This window comes from Haemorhous mexicanus, chromosome 4, assembly GCF_027477595.1.
Source record: "Haemorhous mexicanus isolate bHaeMex1 chromosome 4, bHaeMex1.pri, whole genome shotgun sequence".
NCBI classification, from domain to species: Eukaryota; Metazoa; Chordata; class Aves; order Passeriformes; family Fringillidae; genus Haemorhous; species Haemorhous mexicanus.
The window spans coordinates 24,158,684-24,172,427 of record NC_082344.1 but is presented as its reverse complement, the minus strand read 5'-3'; the positions used below and the strand labels follow the sequence as shown (position 1 = coordinate 24,172,427).

Below are 13,744 nucleotides of genomic sequence, written 5' to 3'. Positions count from 1 at the left end.
GAGGATACTTACAGACAAGTTTACAATGAGGAAATGATCAGATAAAATGTCCAGTTCTGATACATAAAACAGAACACCTTTGTTTATAGAAAAATGCCAAAAGCTCTCCAATTGCCCTCAGCAGTACTAAAAGAAAATATTCTCAAAAATAGCCAGAGTTTTAATCAATTTTTTAAATTAAAATTTTCATTTTCCCCTAACCAGTTTAAAATTCAGATAGGCCAAGCTGTTTGTGGGGATGTTTGAATAAAGGTTTTTCTCACAAGATCCTGTTCCTTTATTGGAAAGGAAAACCAAAACTGTGACCCTTTTAACCAAGTGCAGCTCTTGATGTAGGGTCAGTGTCATGACTCTCTTCAAAGTTTTCTCCTTGTTGCCCAACATAAGGGATTACCACAGCTGCATGAAATAAAATTACATAAAACTGCTTCAGATAGTTAGAGAAGACTGTAAAAAGTGCAAGGCTTTAGAGACAGAATATTTTCATGTATTCTTTTTGTCTGAATTATTTCTATATTAGAATGCAAATTGTGCTGCTCCACTTACACTTATCCTTCAGATAAAGATAATATCCTGGTAATAAAAGGATGTAAATTCACTCAGATGCTCTTTGATCAAATTATGGAAGCACCCTTTACCACACTTTGGAATGTTACGCAACCATTTTATCTCATTTCTTGTTATTCCAACAGATTTACTTCATAAATATATTGCCTCAGTGTTATTTCACAGCAAATGGCTCTGCACCACCAGCCCTGGAACAGAAAAAGAGCTATTAATCTGTCAGCCTTCACCCTTCCATTAGACTTTTCTGAGCAACAAAACATCTGTTCTCCTCCTACACAGATTTTTTATATCCTGTTGATCCTCTTGCTTAAAACACATCAGATGAATCACTGATTAAGGACTTTGATTGCTTATATTCTCCTCGCGACATTGATCATCTCTCCACGCATTCTGCAGAGCACGTACTAAAACATTTCATTTTTTTCACCCTCTTAACCATGGAAAACAAATAGATTTTCCTTAAAAAGAAATTAATGATCTGGCAAACAAAGCCTAATGGTATAGCTGGACAAGCAACTTTAGTACGAAGGCTGTTTCTTGACTTTTCTACTTATGTAGTGTGTTTGAAAAGTAGGTATATTTAGATATAAGTAAAAATACTTTTTATACATCATACCTTTCAAACAATAAACATGAATGACATCATTTATGTCAGAAAAAATATTTATTTGTGTGTTAGCTTTTTAAAGAAGAGGGATTTGACTGTTTTATGGGACTGCTTAAATTTAAGTAGAGAATTCTGAACCCTGTCGAAATCAAGTTTAGGTTATAAAATAATAGAAGTCCCAGTGTAATTCATATGAAACCATTCTATAAAGTGCATTGACATAAAACGGAAAATTCAAATTAAATTAAAATTCTACTACTACTGTTGATACCCATATGCACTTTAAAACTACATTATTAGGGCCTTTTCAATGTGGCAAAAAGCAGGGTCAAACCTGGCAAAGTATTGGTAGGTGCATAAGTAAAAGTCTGACAGTTTTTGAGTAGATGTAAATCAGCTGGGACCTCAACTCATCAGCAGCCTACCCAGATGGGAAAGGGACACTTTCTGTGGATGCACTGCTTTCTACTACCCCAGCAGCACAGCAGTTCTAGGAGAAGACATTAAAATATTTTAATGATGAGATATTTTAAATTTAAAAAAAAAATCCAATGGAGCCTTCTCACAACAGGAACAACACTGTGGGGCATCCTGTCTTACAGAGTCATCACAACTCCATACCTAAGGGAAATGTTCCTGAAATCCAGAGAGACAGAAAGGGTCATGATACAGAATACAAGGAGACAGTACTTGCCCACTAGAAAAATCTTCGCAGTGGAGTATTTTCTGTTCTACAACCTCTATGTGGATGTAGAAACCAAACAGTTCTGATATTTGCCATCTCCATCAGATTCTCACAAATCCTTCATGGTTAAGATCACTCAGAATAGGTTTTCCATCCCCAGGAAACACACAGAGGCTTCCAGGTATTTTCTTGTTGCACTGCTTTCAGAGTAGCAGAATTAGTTCTGCAGAAATCCTCAACAGCCCTCCCTGTGTGTTTCAAGTACTGGATTGATGGCAAAAAATCCCCAGAACTAGAGGTAATGATTTCCAGGTAATGAAGGCAGCAAAACCAACAAATCCAAAAATATTTCACAGCTGTACAGAATGCAAGTGACAGCTGCGGCTAGTGAGAAGCACCAATTTGTGGGAAACATATGCTGATAAAAGTTTTTTCCTTTTCCTTTTTTATTTTCTTGTCTTTAGATACAGAGAGATAAATTTTAAAATAAAAAGTAAGTTTCTTTTTTACTGACTTTGCAACAACTGAAGATCCTTGAAGAAGAAGATAATTAAATCCAGATAGTTCTCCTAGACTGAAAATACACTGCAAATCTCGAGCTCCTCAGGGAGGATATCCAATGTCTTTATACTGTGAGGAGTTAGGATCATATCTGTTACAGGGGATAAACTCTCACATCCTTGGTAGATCACCAGTGAGCAAGCAAGTTCCAAACAGAGTTTACAAGGTTAAAACCAGCACATGGCCTTTTTATCTCAAAAATAAAACCCCAACAACCCAGGAAGGTGTGTTCTGCAGTTGCTGAAATTTCCATATAATTTTAGAAGTGCCTTATATGGGATATTTTAAAGTAAAGTCCACCTAAAGACAGCCATGGTCTGCATGATTTCAGGCTGTTCTGCTGAGGAATCTCTGTCAAATTCTTGCTGGCTGAAGAGCACTAAGATAGATCCTGGAAAGAATGTTGTGTGTTACTCCCAGCTGGGAGAAGACCTCCCTGGATACTTTCAATGTACTTTCTCACACTGTAGTGCCTGCTATGTCTAGAACAAGCTTCAAACAGCAAATTCTCCCCCTGAAAAAATTCATCAGAGTGAGAGTGGTAGCGGCCATAGAACATATTTCATTACTGCACTCAGATACAGAAGTTCCCAACATCTTGGCAAACTTAGCAACTTCACAAACATCTGTGAGAAGACTCCCCTGTATTTTTTTCTCCAGGTATTTAGTTCAAGATTTTGAATTTTGTTAGATGTTACTCTAGCTCATTTGAGAGCTGTGTAGATGTACAAAGGGGTTTGCAGGGCTTTTTTGCTTTTGAAGGGGAAAAAGAAGGGCATTCACCATAGATCGTGATCTGATGTTTTTGTTAGGTTAAATATTTTCTTGTCTTTTTTTGACCTAGGAAAGATTTCCAGATTTAGAGAACACCTGTGCATAAACTGAGACTAGCTGGATTAAAGGCCACAATCCCAATCATCAGGTGACTTAACTTGGTAGAACCTAATTAAAGTCAGTGTCATACCAATCAAACCAGTGGAGATATGGCACAACTCTTAGGGCATGTAAAGCACACTACTGATTTGTAAACACCTTATTTTTATTAGTCTGAAAAGTGTACTGTGTATTTAACTGTAGAAAGTGAATCAGCACAGACAGAAATCATTACTTCCAAATCGGCTTTTTGGAAAGGGAAAACCACCAATTTTTATTGGTAATGAACCTGTAATGACTGGAATGAACCTGTAGGACAAAAATGAACATTTTGGTAAGCTTTCAAATGCTTATCTAAACATCATTTGAGCATCTTAGTCGGGATAAACACCCTTTCACAACTTCCAGGAAAAAAAGCCACATAAGGAAAGCCCTTCTAACATTTAAGTGGAGATGTGTGGAATAAAAACCAGTAAGAGTCTGGAATGAAGTAAAGGCATCTATTCTGGCTGTTTATTTTACAGAGAGAGGGCTGGCATGCCTGGAAAGGTGGCAGAAATTTCTGTTGCTGGATACTTTCATATGCTACTAAATGGCCTAAATAGAGGAGAGCTTTGTAGCAAGGTTTGTTTTTCCAGTATGCACAAGCACACAGCTTGACCTTCATCTACATGCACAAGTTATACAAAAACCCCTTTCCACTGCTCTGAAATGCAAATTTAAAACCACTATTGGACAAATGCTTTCCTTCCATCTCAAGAATTGATGACCAGGGCTGGCCCTAGCATGATACTCTGTCTTATGAACATGTCCTAGTCAGGGTAAGGCTGGAGATGATGATAAGCACATTTCAGGTGTGGCTCTGGTAAATTATTAAAAAAATATTTAGGGCACAGCTCTAAGGTTTCTTTTGCCAAGCGATTGCTCTAAAAAAGTGGGACGGACACTGCTTCAAGTGGAAACAGTTTTCTTTGGGGATTTCCTCCTCCTTAAAATGCCCTCTATCACGCTGAAAGACATGGAACTAACAAGTAATTTTAAGCAGAAACTTTGCAGTTACGCTTTGTTATACAGAAAGAGGAAAAAAAAAAGGAAGGGAAGAAAGGTACATCCATGGAAAAAAATAATAAATGCCTTTTTCCCCCTGGTGTCATGTCTTTGGATATGTACAGCCTTGGAGAAATGTATAAATCATTTTGTACATGGAACTCTTAAAAAACTAGAGATTTTTAGTACAAAGGAATCAATTCACTGCAAGATTGTCCACATGCTGTTGCTTTATGATTTCCTATATACACGAGAGGACCAAAGAAAGGACCTCTTTTACAGTTACTGCTGTACTGTACATTAACATGTGGCTAATACTCTTCTCTGGGTGAGATTTACACTTAGTATTACAAATAACATAATCTTGCTGAAAATACTGATACAAAACAGCTTCAAGATGACATTTTAAAAATATCCCTCATATTTATTGAACTGTTTTTTTCCAGTTTTTCTAAGTTTCAGCTCTATAAAAGATTCTCCAAGAAAATAGTAGCATTTGAAATGCTATTTCTGAAGTTTATAGATGGATCTTTTTTTAATAAAGTGTAATCCAAAAGTCCATTATCCCAGGAAAAAACAACTATAGATACAGTACATAACCTAAAACTGAGGAGGGTATTGGTTTGTTTTGTTTTGCTTTTTTTAAACATAGTACAGTACATTTGTATCCTGGAAAAAAATCCCTTGATTACAGTGTCTGTTTAATTTATCTACAGATCTGAAATTAAATTGCATACATGAGCTCTTGAGATGAGCAGTACTGGAATGAATTGATAGCAAGAATTAATTGTCTTTTCAATCTACCATGACTTTAAGATATTGCTAAGAAGAAGAAGTGATTCTGAGTAGCGAAATTATCTGATTACTATTTTAAACTTGTTTGGTAGGCTTTAAATTATGAGTTTCAATGCAGGACTGGGAGTCTTGAATACCCACAGTTAATTCGGTAAAGCTGTGTTTGCAATTTTTGCACATTCTGTTTTGGCAGTAGCAATGCACACATGAACACAAAGAATTTTGGCAAATGTTTGTCTTGGTTCTTACATATCCATCTCTGGATACCCAAAATTATCACTACAGAATATTTAGACAAAACCTGTTCTCTTCAATATCAGATGATGTAATAAATTCTGCTCTAATAAAAATAAAATCCTCAATAAACAGAAGCCTGAAATTTCAGGCTGCTGAAGTTACTTTTCAGAATATCTACCAAGACCACGGTCTATTTTTTTTCTTAGTTTAACCAAGACTTGTTAATACAATTTCCTTGTAATAATCCAAATACTAAGTAGTGAAGCAGACATATTTAATACTAGATAAAACTTTATCTTTATTTCATATACTCTGTGTGACTTAACTTTTAAAAGTTGCAGATTTTTAGTGGCTACAGAAGCTTTCTTTTTCATTATATGCTGTCTGTTAAGTCACAATGGCTTGTTTCTGTGTGTGAGAATGTGCTGCACCCTTGTCTTTCCTTATTAATCACCGGTTAAAGAGAGAAGTGACTTGTCTCAGATCTGCCTCAATCATACTTAAATGTGCCAAATTTTTTTTAAACTACTAACTGCACGTGCCACTGCAACTCAAACAGATTACCCTGCATCAGAGAGGTTGTAAACCAAGTGTCATGTTTCACACACGCCACATGTTTGGAGTAACTGACTGAGAGGTTCCCAGGCCTCTGAGAGAGGAAAACCAGATCTCTTGGAACCGACAGGTCTCCAGGTTCTGTGGCATGGTCAGATGGTTTCATACTCCCAGAGACCAGGCAATAAATTAATCTCACTTGTCTGTTACATGTCAGGACTAACAAACCCACTGAGCTGGTGTAAACCAACAGGTCCTGAAGGGCAGATGATACAGCCCACAGAAATGATGACTGATGCAGGTTGTTCAGCCTGGGTAATAACATGATTTCTCTTACTTTAGGCTTTCACACATTTTTGGTTTGGGAAGTGGAATGAAATTATAGGATGAATTACGCAGCAGAATGTCACATCTCATCATGAGTGCCACAGTGCCTGTAAAGCACAAAGATCACCACAACTTGACATGCCCTCATGGAACAGAAACACTCAGAGAAATCTAGTTAAATAGAAGTGTGAAGAGGGAAGGGAAGGTTGAGGAAACAAGCTGACATCCTCAGCCTGGGACCCAATTTACTGACTCAAATACCTGGCAACTTTCTATGAACCTGTTAGAGGAAAATCAATTACTTCCTCCACTTGTAGCATGAGGCACTCATGAAACTCATACAGCAGGAAGAGGTAACACTCCGTAAGTTACCAAATTTCACTGTATTAAAAAAAATGTGTAAAAAGAGGGTCCTTAAAGATTTCTGACTCCTTATTTCTCTAATCTCTATGAAATTCAAGAGGGTTTACTAATTACTTATCTATTTATTCCTCGCATCTACTTTAACAGTAATAAAACATACAGGTTTTATATAAGACCATCTTCTAGAACTTCAGGGAATCATAGTGACTTATAGAGGGGTAAAATATATTTAGCCAATATTGGACTAGCAGTCCCATTTATTAAACTCATGGTGACTTCTGCATGACAAATCAGCCGAGTTATTTAACAATCTTGTTCATCCTTTTGCCTCAGTCCAAGGTGGGAAAATATGGAAGCTACAGACAAAGTAAATTTATTTTTTTTTTTCACATGAAAGTAGCAGCAGATGAGAACTGAAGACAGAACTCTAGGTGAGCTTACATCCCTCTTTAATCAACTCTCCTTCCACAGCAAGAAAATAAAGCTCCTTGTTAGCCATCTTGTTGACCTAAAGTCTGTAGCTCTGCCGTGTGTAAATTGTGGTGGAGGAAAACGTTCTTTCTGCTGTACATGTGTAAGGAGATGGGTCCCCTCGGGGGCTGTCCCAGTCTCCCTGTGAAGGTGCTGTGCTGCCGAGGCACAGCACTTTGGTCCTTGGGAGCTCCTGAGAAGGCGGGGAAGCCGTCGGCCTTGGATGCTGGCTGTGCTGGGCTGGGCGCCGTGACAGCCAAACCGTTCTGGGCGGCCTCTGGGGCCAGGGTCTCGTACGTGCCTCGGGTGTGCTTGATGGCTTCCACGATCTCCTTCTCCTTCAGGAGGCTGCTCAGACACAAATTAGACAGCTGACAGCTCTTGCTTTCGTACGCTGCTGCTTGGTTGCCCGGTGGGTGTCTAAAAGGGTCCTCGGTGGGAGTAAGTGCTGACTTTCTGTCCCTTGTGCTGAGATTTTGGCTCACCATTCTGATTGGATATGTAGTCTGGGGAAACAAAAGACAAAACAAAAAGTATAAGTAGTAGAACACAGTAGAGAAATGGTGTGGAGTACATAAACCACTCCTCACTACACATGAACAGCCCATGGGTCTGGCATATTAAAATGAAAGACGACTCCAACTGATGGTCAAACTTCCAAAACTTCATTCCCATTTAATAGCACTAGGATTGAAAAATGCTTGCTTCAGGTAATGATTTGGGCATTTTCCTTTAAAAAATAGTTGAAATCAAAGGAGGAATTTTTTTTTCAGAACATAATAAGTGGATAAGAAGTTTTCATGAATTGTAAGCAGATTTTCAAAAGCATTTCACACAATGAAACAAAGAGAATTTTGATCCCATAGAGTTCAACACTTAATACTCTCAAATCCTTACAAAATATAAAGAACATATTTTGTAAATATCTTCATGCCTCGGTTAAGCTCAGAACATGCTCAATTTTCACTGCCCCTTGAATCCAGGTGTTTTGTTGTGCATTTACAAGTCAAACACATGCCAGAGAAGAGCACAAATTTTATTTCAGCTGCCTGGCAAAAAATACAATGTAAGAAGGATTCCAGCACGTAACCAATTTCTGATGCTGTGCAAGCATGCGTGCATCTGACTTTGTTGAAATGATGGTAATTTATCTGTGCATGGCAAATCAGATCACTGCAGACTTTCAGTGTGTACCTGCTGTGGTGCCTTGTACTGTCCCTAGAACACCTGACTGGGGAGGAAGTGATGGTACCCTTTCCCAGGGAATGGTTAAAGCAACTGGTTAATTTGAAACACAAGCCCAATTTCACTCCTTACAGGTTTTCTGCAATAGAATTCTGAAAGGACACAGGAGCAGCTTCCTGACATTTACACTGACATATGGGTTCTGATGTTGCAGAACAAAGCTGAGAGAATAAAAAATACTACCAAGCCTTCCAACAATATTTGGCTAAAAATTTTTCATGGTGTTTCCATGATTTCACAGGAAAGTCAGATTTATTGTTTCAGAATCAATTGTATCACTTCACATGCATTTCTGTTTTAAGTAGCACAGAAGAATGATATAGGAATGATGTCAGTATTCAGAGCTTAAATCCTTTTTTTACTGCAGGCTAATAGTCATGATTCCATGCAGAGCCATATGCAGATTTGGGTATAAGGATTGCAGGGCATTTTAGACATCGGAGATGGTATTTAAAAAAAAAAAAAATATTAGGACTGGAACAACATTTTTTCCCACTTTATTCAGTGCTGATTGCACACAGATTTATAAATGGGAGTAGAACACTTCCAGAAAACATAACTTCATTACTTCAGTTTTTACATCTGCAGCACACAGGTGTTGAAATTAAATTCCATTTAATTCTTAGGGTATCATTTTTGGGAGGACCTGTCTGTAAGTTCAAACACTTTTCATCTGTCTATCTGTCTATCTATCTATCTATCTATCTATCTATCTATCCATAAATTATTTAATTCCGTGCCAGCAAATATAATCTTCCTACTGGGACAAGAGTAAAATTTAATGCCCTGTCAAAAATCCAAGCATTTATTGTAAGGAAATGATTCAGGAGTTACAATATGTCACCTAGCATCTTTGAAAACCTAAAGATTGATATAGAACATTAGAGGCACTTCATTGTGGGACCTCCAGTCTATCCTGAACTTCTGGTTAACCCCAGTTTATCCCTCTGGACATTTATGGTTCTTAATCATCTCTTTAAGGACCTTCATCGATGTAACCTGTACAGCCTTCTCCTCTAAGATTTTCTCACTATATTACATTTGCTTTTAGAAAAGGTCTTCCTAATGTCTAAACTGTATCTTTCTGGCTTCAAGATCATTCCTTCTCTCTCTCTAGTGAAAATTAAGAAAGAATTGCTTTCTGATCTTGAATACCTGTTTATGGTTTCAAAGAATGCTGTCGAGCAACCCTTTAATCCTCTGTGCTCTAGAATAAAAAAATACCACATTGACTTTTTCTCATAGGACTCATCTGCTAGACTCTGAGTCATTCACACTTCTCCCCTCTACAGATCCCCTTCAGTAATTCCACTATTTTTTTCTTGAAGTAGAAGGGTCAGGAGTACAGTAATCAAGGTAATCCCCCACCAATATGAAGCAGAAAAAACACTATTAATCCTATGAGGGACTTCTTCATCAGCTTCTTATTAATTACTCCAATAGGAGGCTAGTGATTTTATTTGGCAACAGCATTCATCTTCATCTAGTTGTCCAAAATATTTTCATGATTTTTTAATGCAAAATTATTATATCTAAATTCAGTTGATTATTGTCACCTATTGCTTTTTACCTTGATGAAAAGCTGTTATGACTGTCTAGCACTGGTGTGTTTCTTTCCTCTTCCTTATCAAGGTTACATTTTGCTTGAAATATTTTCAGTTTAGAAAATAAATGCTTGGTTTTTAGGTCTATGAAATATTGACTTCTGGTTGCTGGCCGATGGGGGAAGACAATGTGTGTGTATGTATCAATAAATGTTTAATAATATACATGTGGTTAGGGAAGGTATTAGTTCTCTGAAACTCTAACTTGCTGAAATTCCCCTTCTATTGAATAATTAAACTAATACCAGGTGATGACAAATTAAGATCTAATCTACCTACATTAAAACACCAACAGAAATTCAGAGTTTGCCATCATGATTTTAAGAAATTGGTTTGGTCCTGTAGCAATAAGATAATAAGATGGTCAACAAGGAAAGACAGACTCATTCTATCAGATGCATAGTTACACATCAAATGAGCAGAGACTTTAATGAAACACTGCCAAAACCCAATACTATTGTTGTTATCTATGATAAATTACTGAAGAACAGCTTCCAGTCAGGAAAAGAGAGAACAGTTGTCAAACAGGAGTCAAAATCAACAAAAAATCCTCATCCCAATAACATTATTCTCCCTCCAAAATATTGTCAATAAAAAGTCCAGTGCTGCTTTGATTTTCATGCAAGTTATATTTTGGTACGATTATAACATTTTTATAAAAATTGCAACATACAGGATTGAAATTAATTAATTTTTCTTTTGATGAATTCAGGTAATTTAGTTTGAAAGAATGCAGCACGACCAAATTTTCTTGCTGGTCCATTTTACAGTTATTTAGGATCATCACGAACTGGGCAAAAAAAAGAAAAATGTCCCAGAATGAGACGCACAAAAGTAAAAGCTACACATGCCATAAAAAAAAAAAAAAAACAAAAACCAAACCAAACCAACCTTTTCCAAAGTTAAACATTTATTTTTAACCTATTTCTCCTTATCTTCCTGTATGTGATTAACACACATTTCCTAGCACTGAACCTTCAGGTCCCAACTGCATTCTCTGAGCATCAGACATGAGCGAGCAAAGCCACAATCCCAGCGCATCTGTTGGCCGATTCCAAGGCTGAGTCCTTGTCCAAAGCTGAAGGTGGCTTGGTGCCAGTCGTGCTCCAGCCCAGCCTAGAGCAGCTGCAGGGCTGCTGTAAACTGCTGCTTGGCGGAGCTCCAAGGAGCCGATCTGCCAGCTGGTGACTGCTGAAGCAAAAAATCCATTCATCTTTTTCCCTTTTATTTTTCGGTAGCTCAGCTAGAACCAACAATTTCTCTGCCCCAGAAATCCCCAATGCCACTCTATAGTCTGCCTAACTATGGACTCAGGAAATGGGCTGCAATTAGGATGCAAATGGGGTTCTGAAATTTCTTTCAAAAGTAGCCCGTTTTAAATATATGCAGCAGAAAGAAAAGGCCTCCTTTGTTGTTTCAAATATGTCTTAACCTTTAAGCAAACATCTGGATTTCAATTTCCTGATGATATTAAACACACTCACAAGAAGTGCATGCCTTCATGCTTGAGTCTATTTCTCAAAAAGGAAAAAAAAATATTTTATTAAAATCTGATTGGCTGTACAATTTTAGTCAGTTTGTGTCATGATCACTTCTGTTTTAAGGTACATAAAGTGAGAAAGTTTAAAATAATTTAGCTTTGATTATTGCAAACTAGCGCTAAATAAATTAAGATTGAACCAAAATGGGAACTTAATATTCTTAAAATATTCTTTCCATAATTTTTTTGAGGGTTCATTTTTGTGATTGTAAGTCTAACAACTTTTTCTTATATTAAGAAAAAAACCCAAGGCCCTTCAACAACCCAGTGGTAAGTAATGAAAATGTACTACTTTTATAGAAAGCTCCAGAATGAGACGTTATAAACAAAACACTGCAGCCATTCATCACTTTCCATTTTCAAAGCCAATGAGTGAAATATGACAAGAGTTAACAACAAGACAACACTGCTGCAGGACATTTGAAAATTAATATTGTTTCTGTCTGTCTGGTGATAAAGCACTAATAAAAAATGATGGGAAAAGACATGAATTACAAAAACACCCCAAAAAGGGTGCAAATTTTTAAGATGTTTGTGCCCAGAGGCATTTGGGAGTCTTAGATGACTATAATGTAATTCTTACAAGTACAGCAACTTTCTTAAATACATCATTGTGACAACAGACATAGAGAATAAAACCAAACTAAACATGCTCTCATCGGTGTACCCGCTGCACCCTGACAACCAAACAATGCTGCAGCTCAAGAACATGGTTTTACCACCCCAAAGGATTTTACACTTTCAGAGGTGTTAATGGAAGCATGCTACAGAGAGCAATTATTCTGACAGGAACCTGAAGACTTTCTGGATTCTGTCATGTTTTCTACCGCTTAATTATTTTGTGTTTGCTGATACACAAGGAAGGTAAAATGTGTTCCCCAATGTAATATTTACTACGTGGCCCAGCATGGCTCCCTTGGTCCTTGTCAGATCTCAGCTGGATTGCAGCACCTGCCGCAGAACTGTCCCAATTTGCAGCCTAGCCCAGACTCTTAAAATATAAAGCAACATAAAGGAGTACAGACACAAAACAAGGTGCTATAGCTCTATATTTCTTTAGAGGATGGAAAGGATGAAGCCCTTCATGATGCTTTTGAATTTATACACCTTCAGATGCCTTTTGCAGTTCTGACAGTTTATAAAAGTGCAGATCTAATTTACCAAAACACAGGTTAACTCAGTGCTTTGATATGCCACATCTGTCACTATGTCAGCTTCTTAATTTCTACACCTCCTCACTTTTGTGCTTACCAGCTTCCAGCCTAGAGATGATTCAACACAAAATGTAATTTAGCTGCAGCAAGTAATTGTTCTTCATTCAAGTCTCTTAAAAATCACTCACTCTTACTGATTTCAGTAGCACCTGGACTGAGAATGTAGCTTTTACAATCCAGACCTGCATCTATCGTACATCTCATGCTGCCTTCTGGCAACACAGGACAAATGAAAGAAATAAAGTCCAGCATGGCAAAATAAGGCATGGACTTTATCAATAGATTGTGGGTAAGAACCAGCTACTGATCAATTTGTCAGCTCTACTGCTGTCCTTTATAAAATGAATGCAGTCAACATAAATCAGAAACATTTTTCTTTCTGCCTTTCAAACACTTCCATTTCCTCACTGAAAGCAAAAATTATGAGATACTAAAATGCTGCCTCTTTGCCATAAGACCATTTAAACAAACAGGCAAATGGAATAAAAGTTAACTATAGTGGTGAGTTAATATCCTAAAAGAACTTATGGTAGTGAGGATACATTGTGATAAGTAACAGACTGAGTGCTTAAAATGATCTTCATCTTCTCACAACATGGAATTATCCTTGACAAATTTTATTTATCTGAGTAATAATGCACAGTTAAGATAACAAGGTGTAAAAGATGTAGTGCTGTTTTATAAAGCAGGAGGAAAACAGCAAAGAATTTCCCATTAATTTCTAGTAACAGGAAGTCACTACTCTGCACTCTCAATACTGCATTTCAAGGATTAAGTGGAAGATTTTTCTCATCAGTAAAGCTGAGGAGAAGATTCAGCATTTTACAGCTGTTTACCACACCTTCCAAATAGAACAATTAGAATTTTGCAGCTGTTAATCACGTTCTTCAAAAATACTGCAAAATTCATTTAGATGATACTAAGTATACCTTTTTATACACTATGGTTTCAAATTTTAAATAACCCTAAAAATACTTATGAAAATGAAAGCTACTAAATAGTGTGGATCCTTCAATGACAGAATTACCAAACAGCAAGACACTCTATGTGAAA

At 37.1% G+C, this 13,744-nt stretch overlaps 1 protein-coding gene across 5 annotated transcripts in view; it reads right to left on the bottom strand.

Annotated features, from left to right (window-relative positions):
* Positions 1-861: 861 nt before the first annotated feature.
* Positions 862-13,744, bottom strand: part of CCSER1 (coiled-coil serine rich protein 1) — a 620,227-nt gene continuing 607,344 nt past the window's right edge. For 3 of the 5 annotated variants that reach the window (XM_059844113.1, XM_059844115.1, XM_059844114.1), the window contains one exon: positions 862-7,594. In XM_059844113.1, coding sequence (XP_059700096.1) covers positions 7,109-7,594 — 486 coding nt within the window. In that variant the 3' untranslated portion in view covers positions 862-7,108. The remainder of the gene's footprint in view (positions 7,595-13,744) is intronic. The other 2 variants (XM_059844116.1, XM_059844117.1) reach the window with 1 other exon arrangement.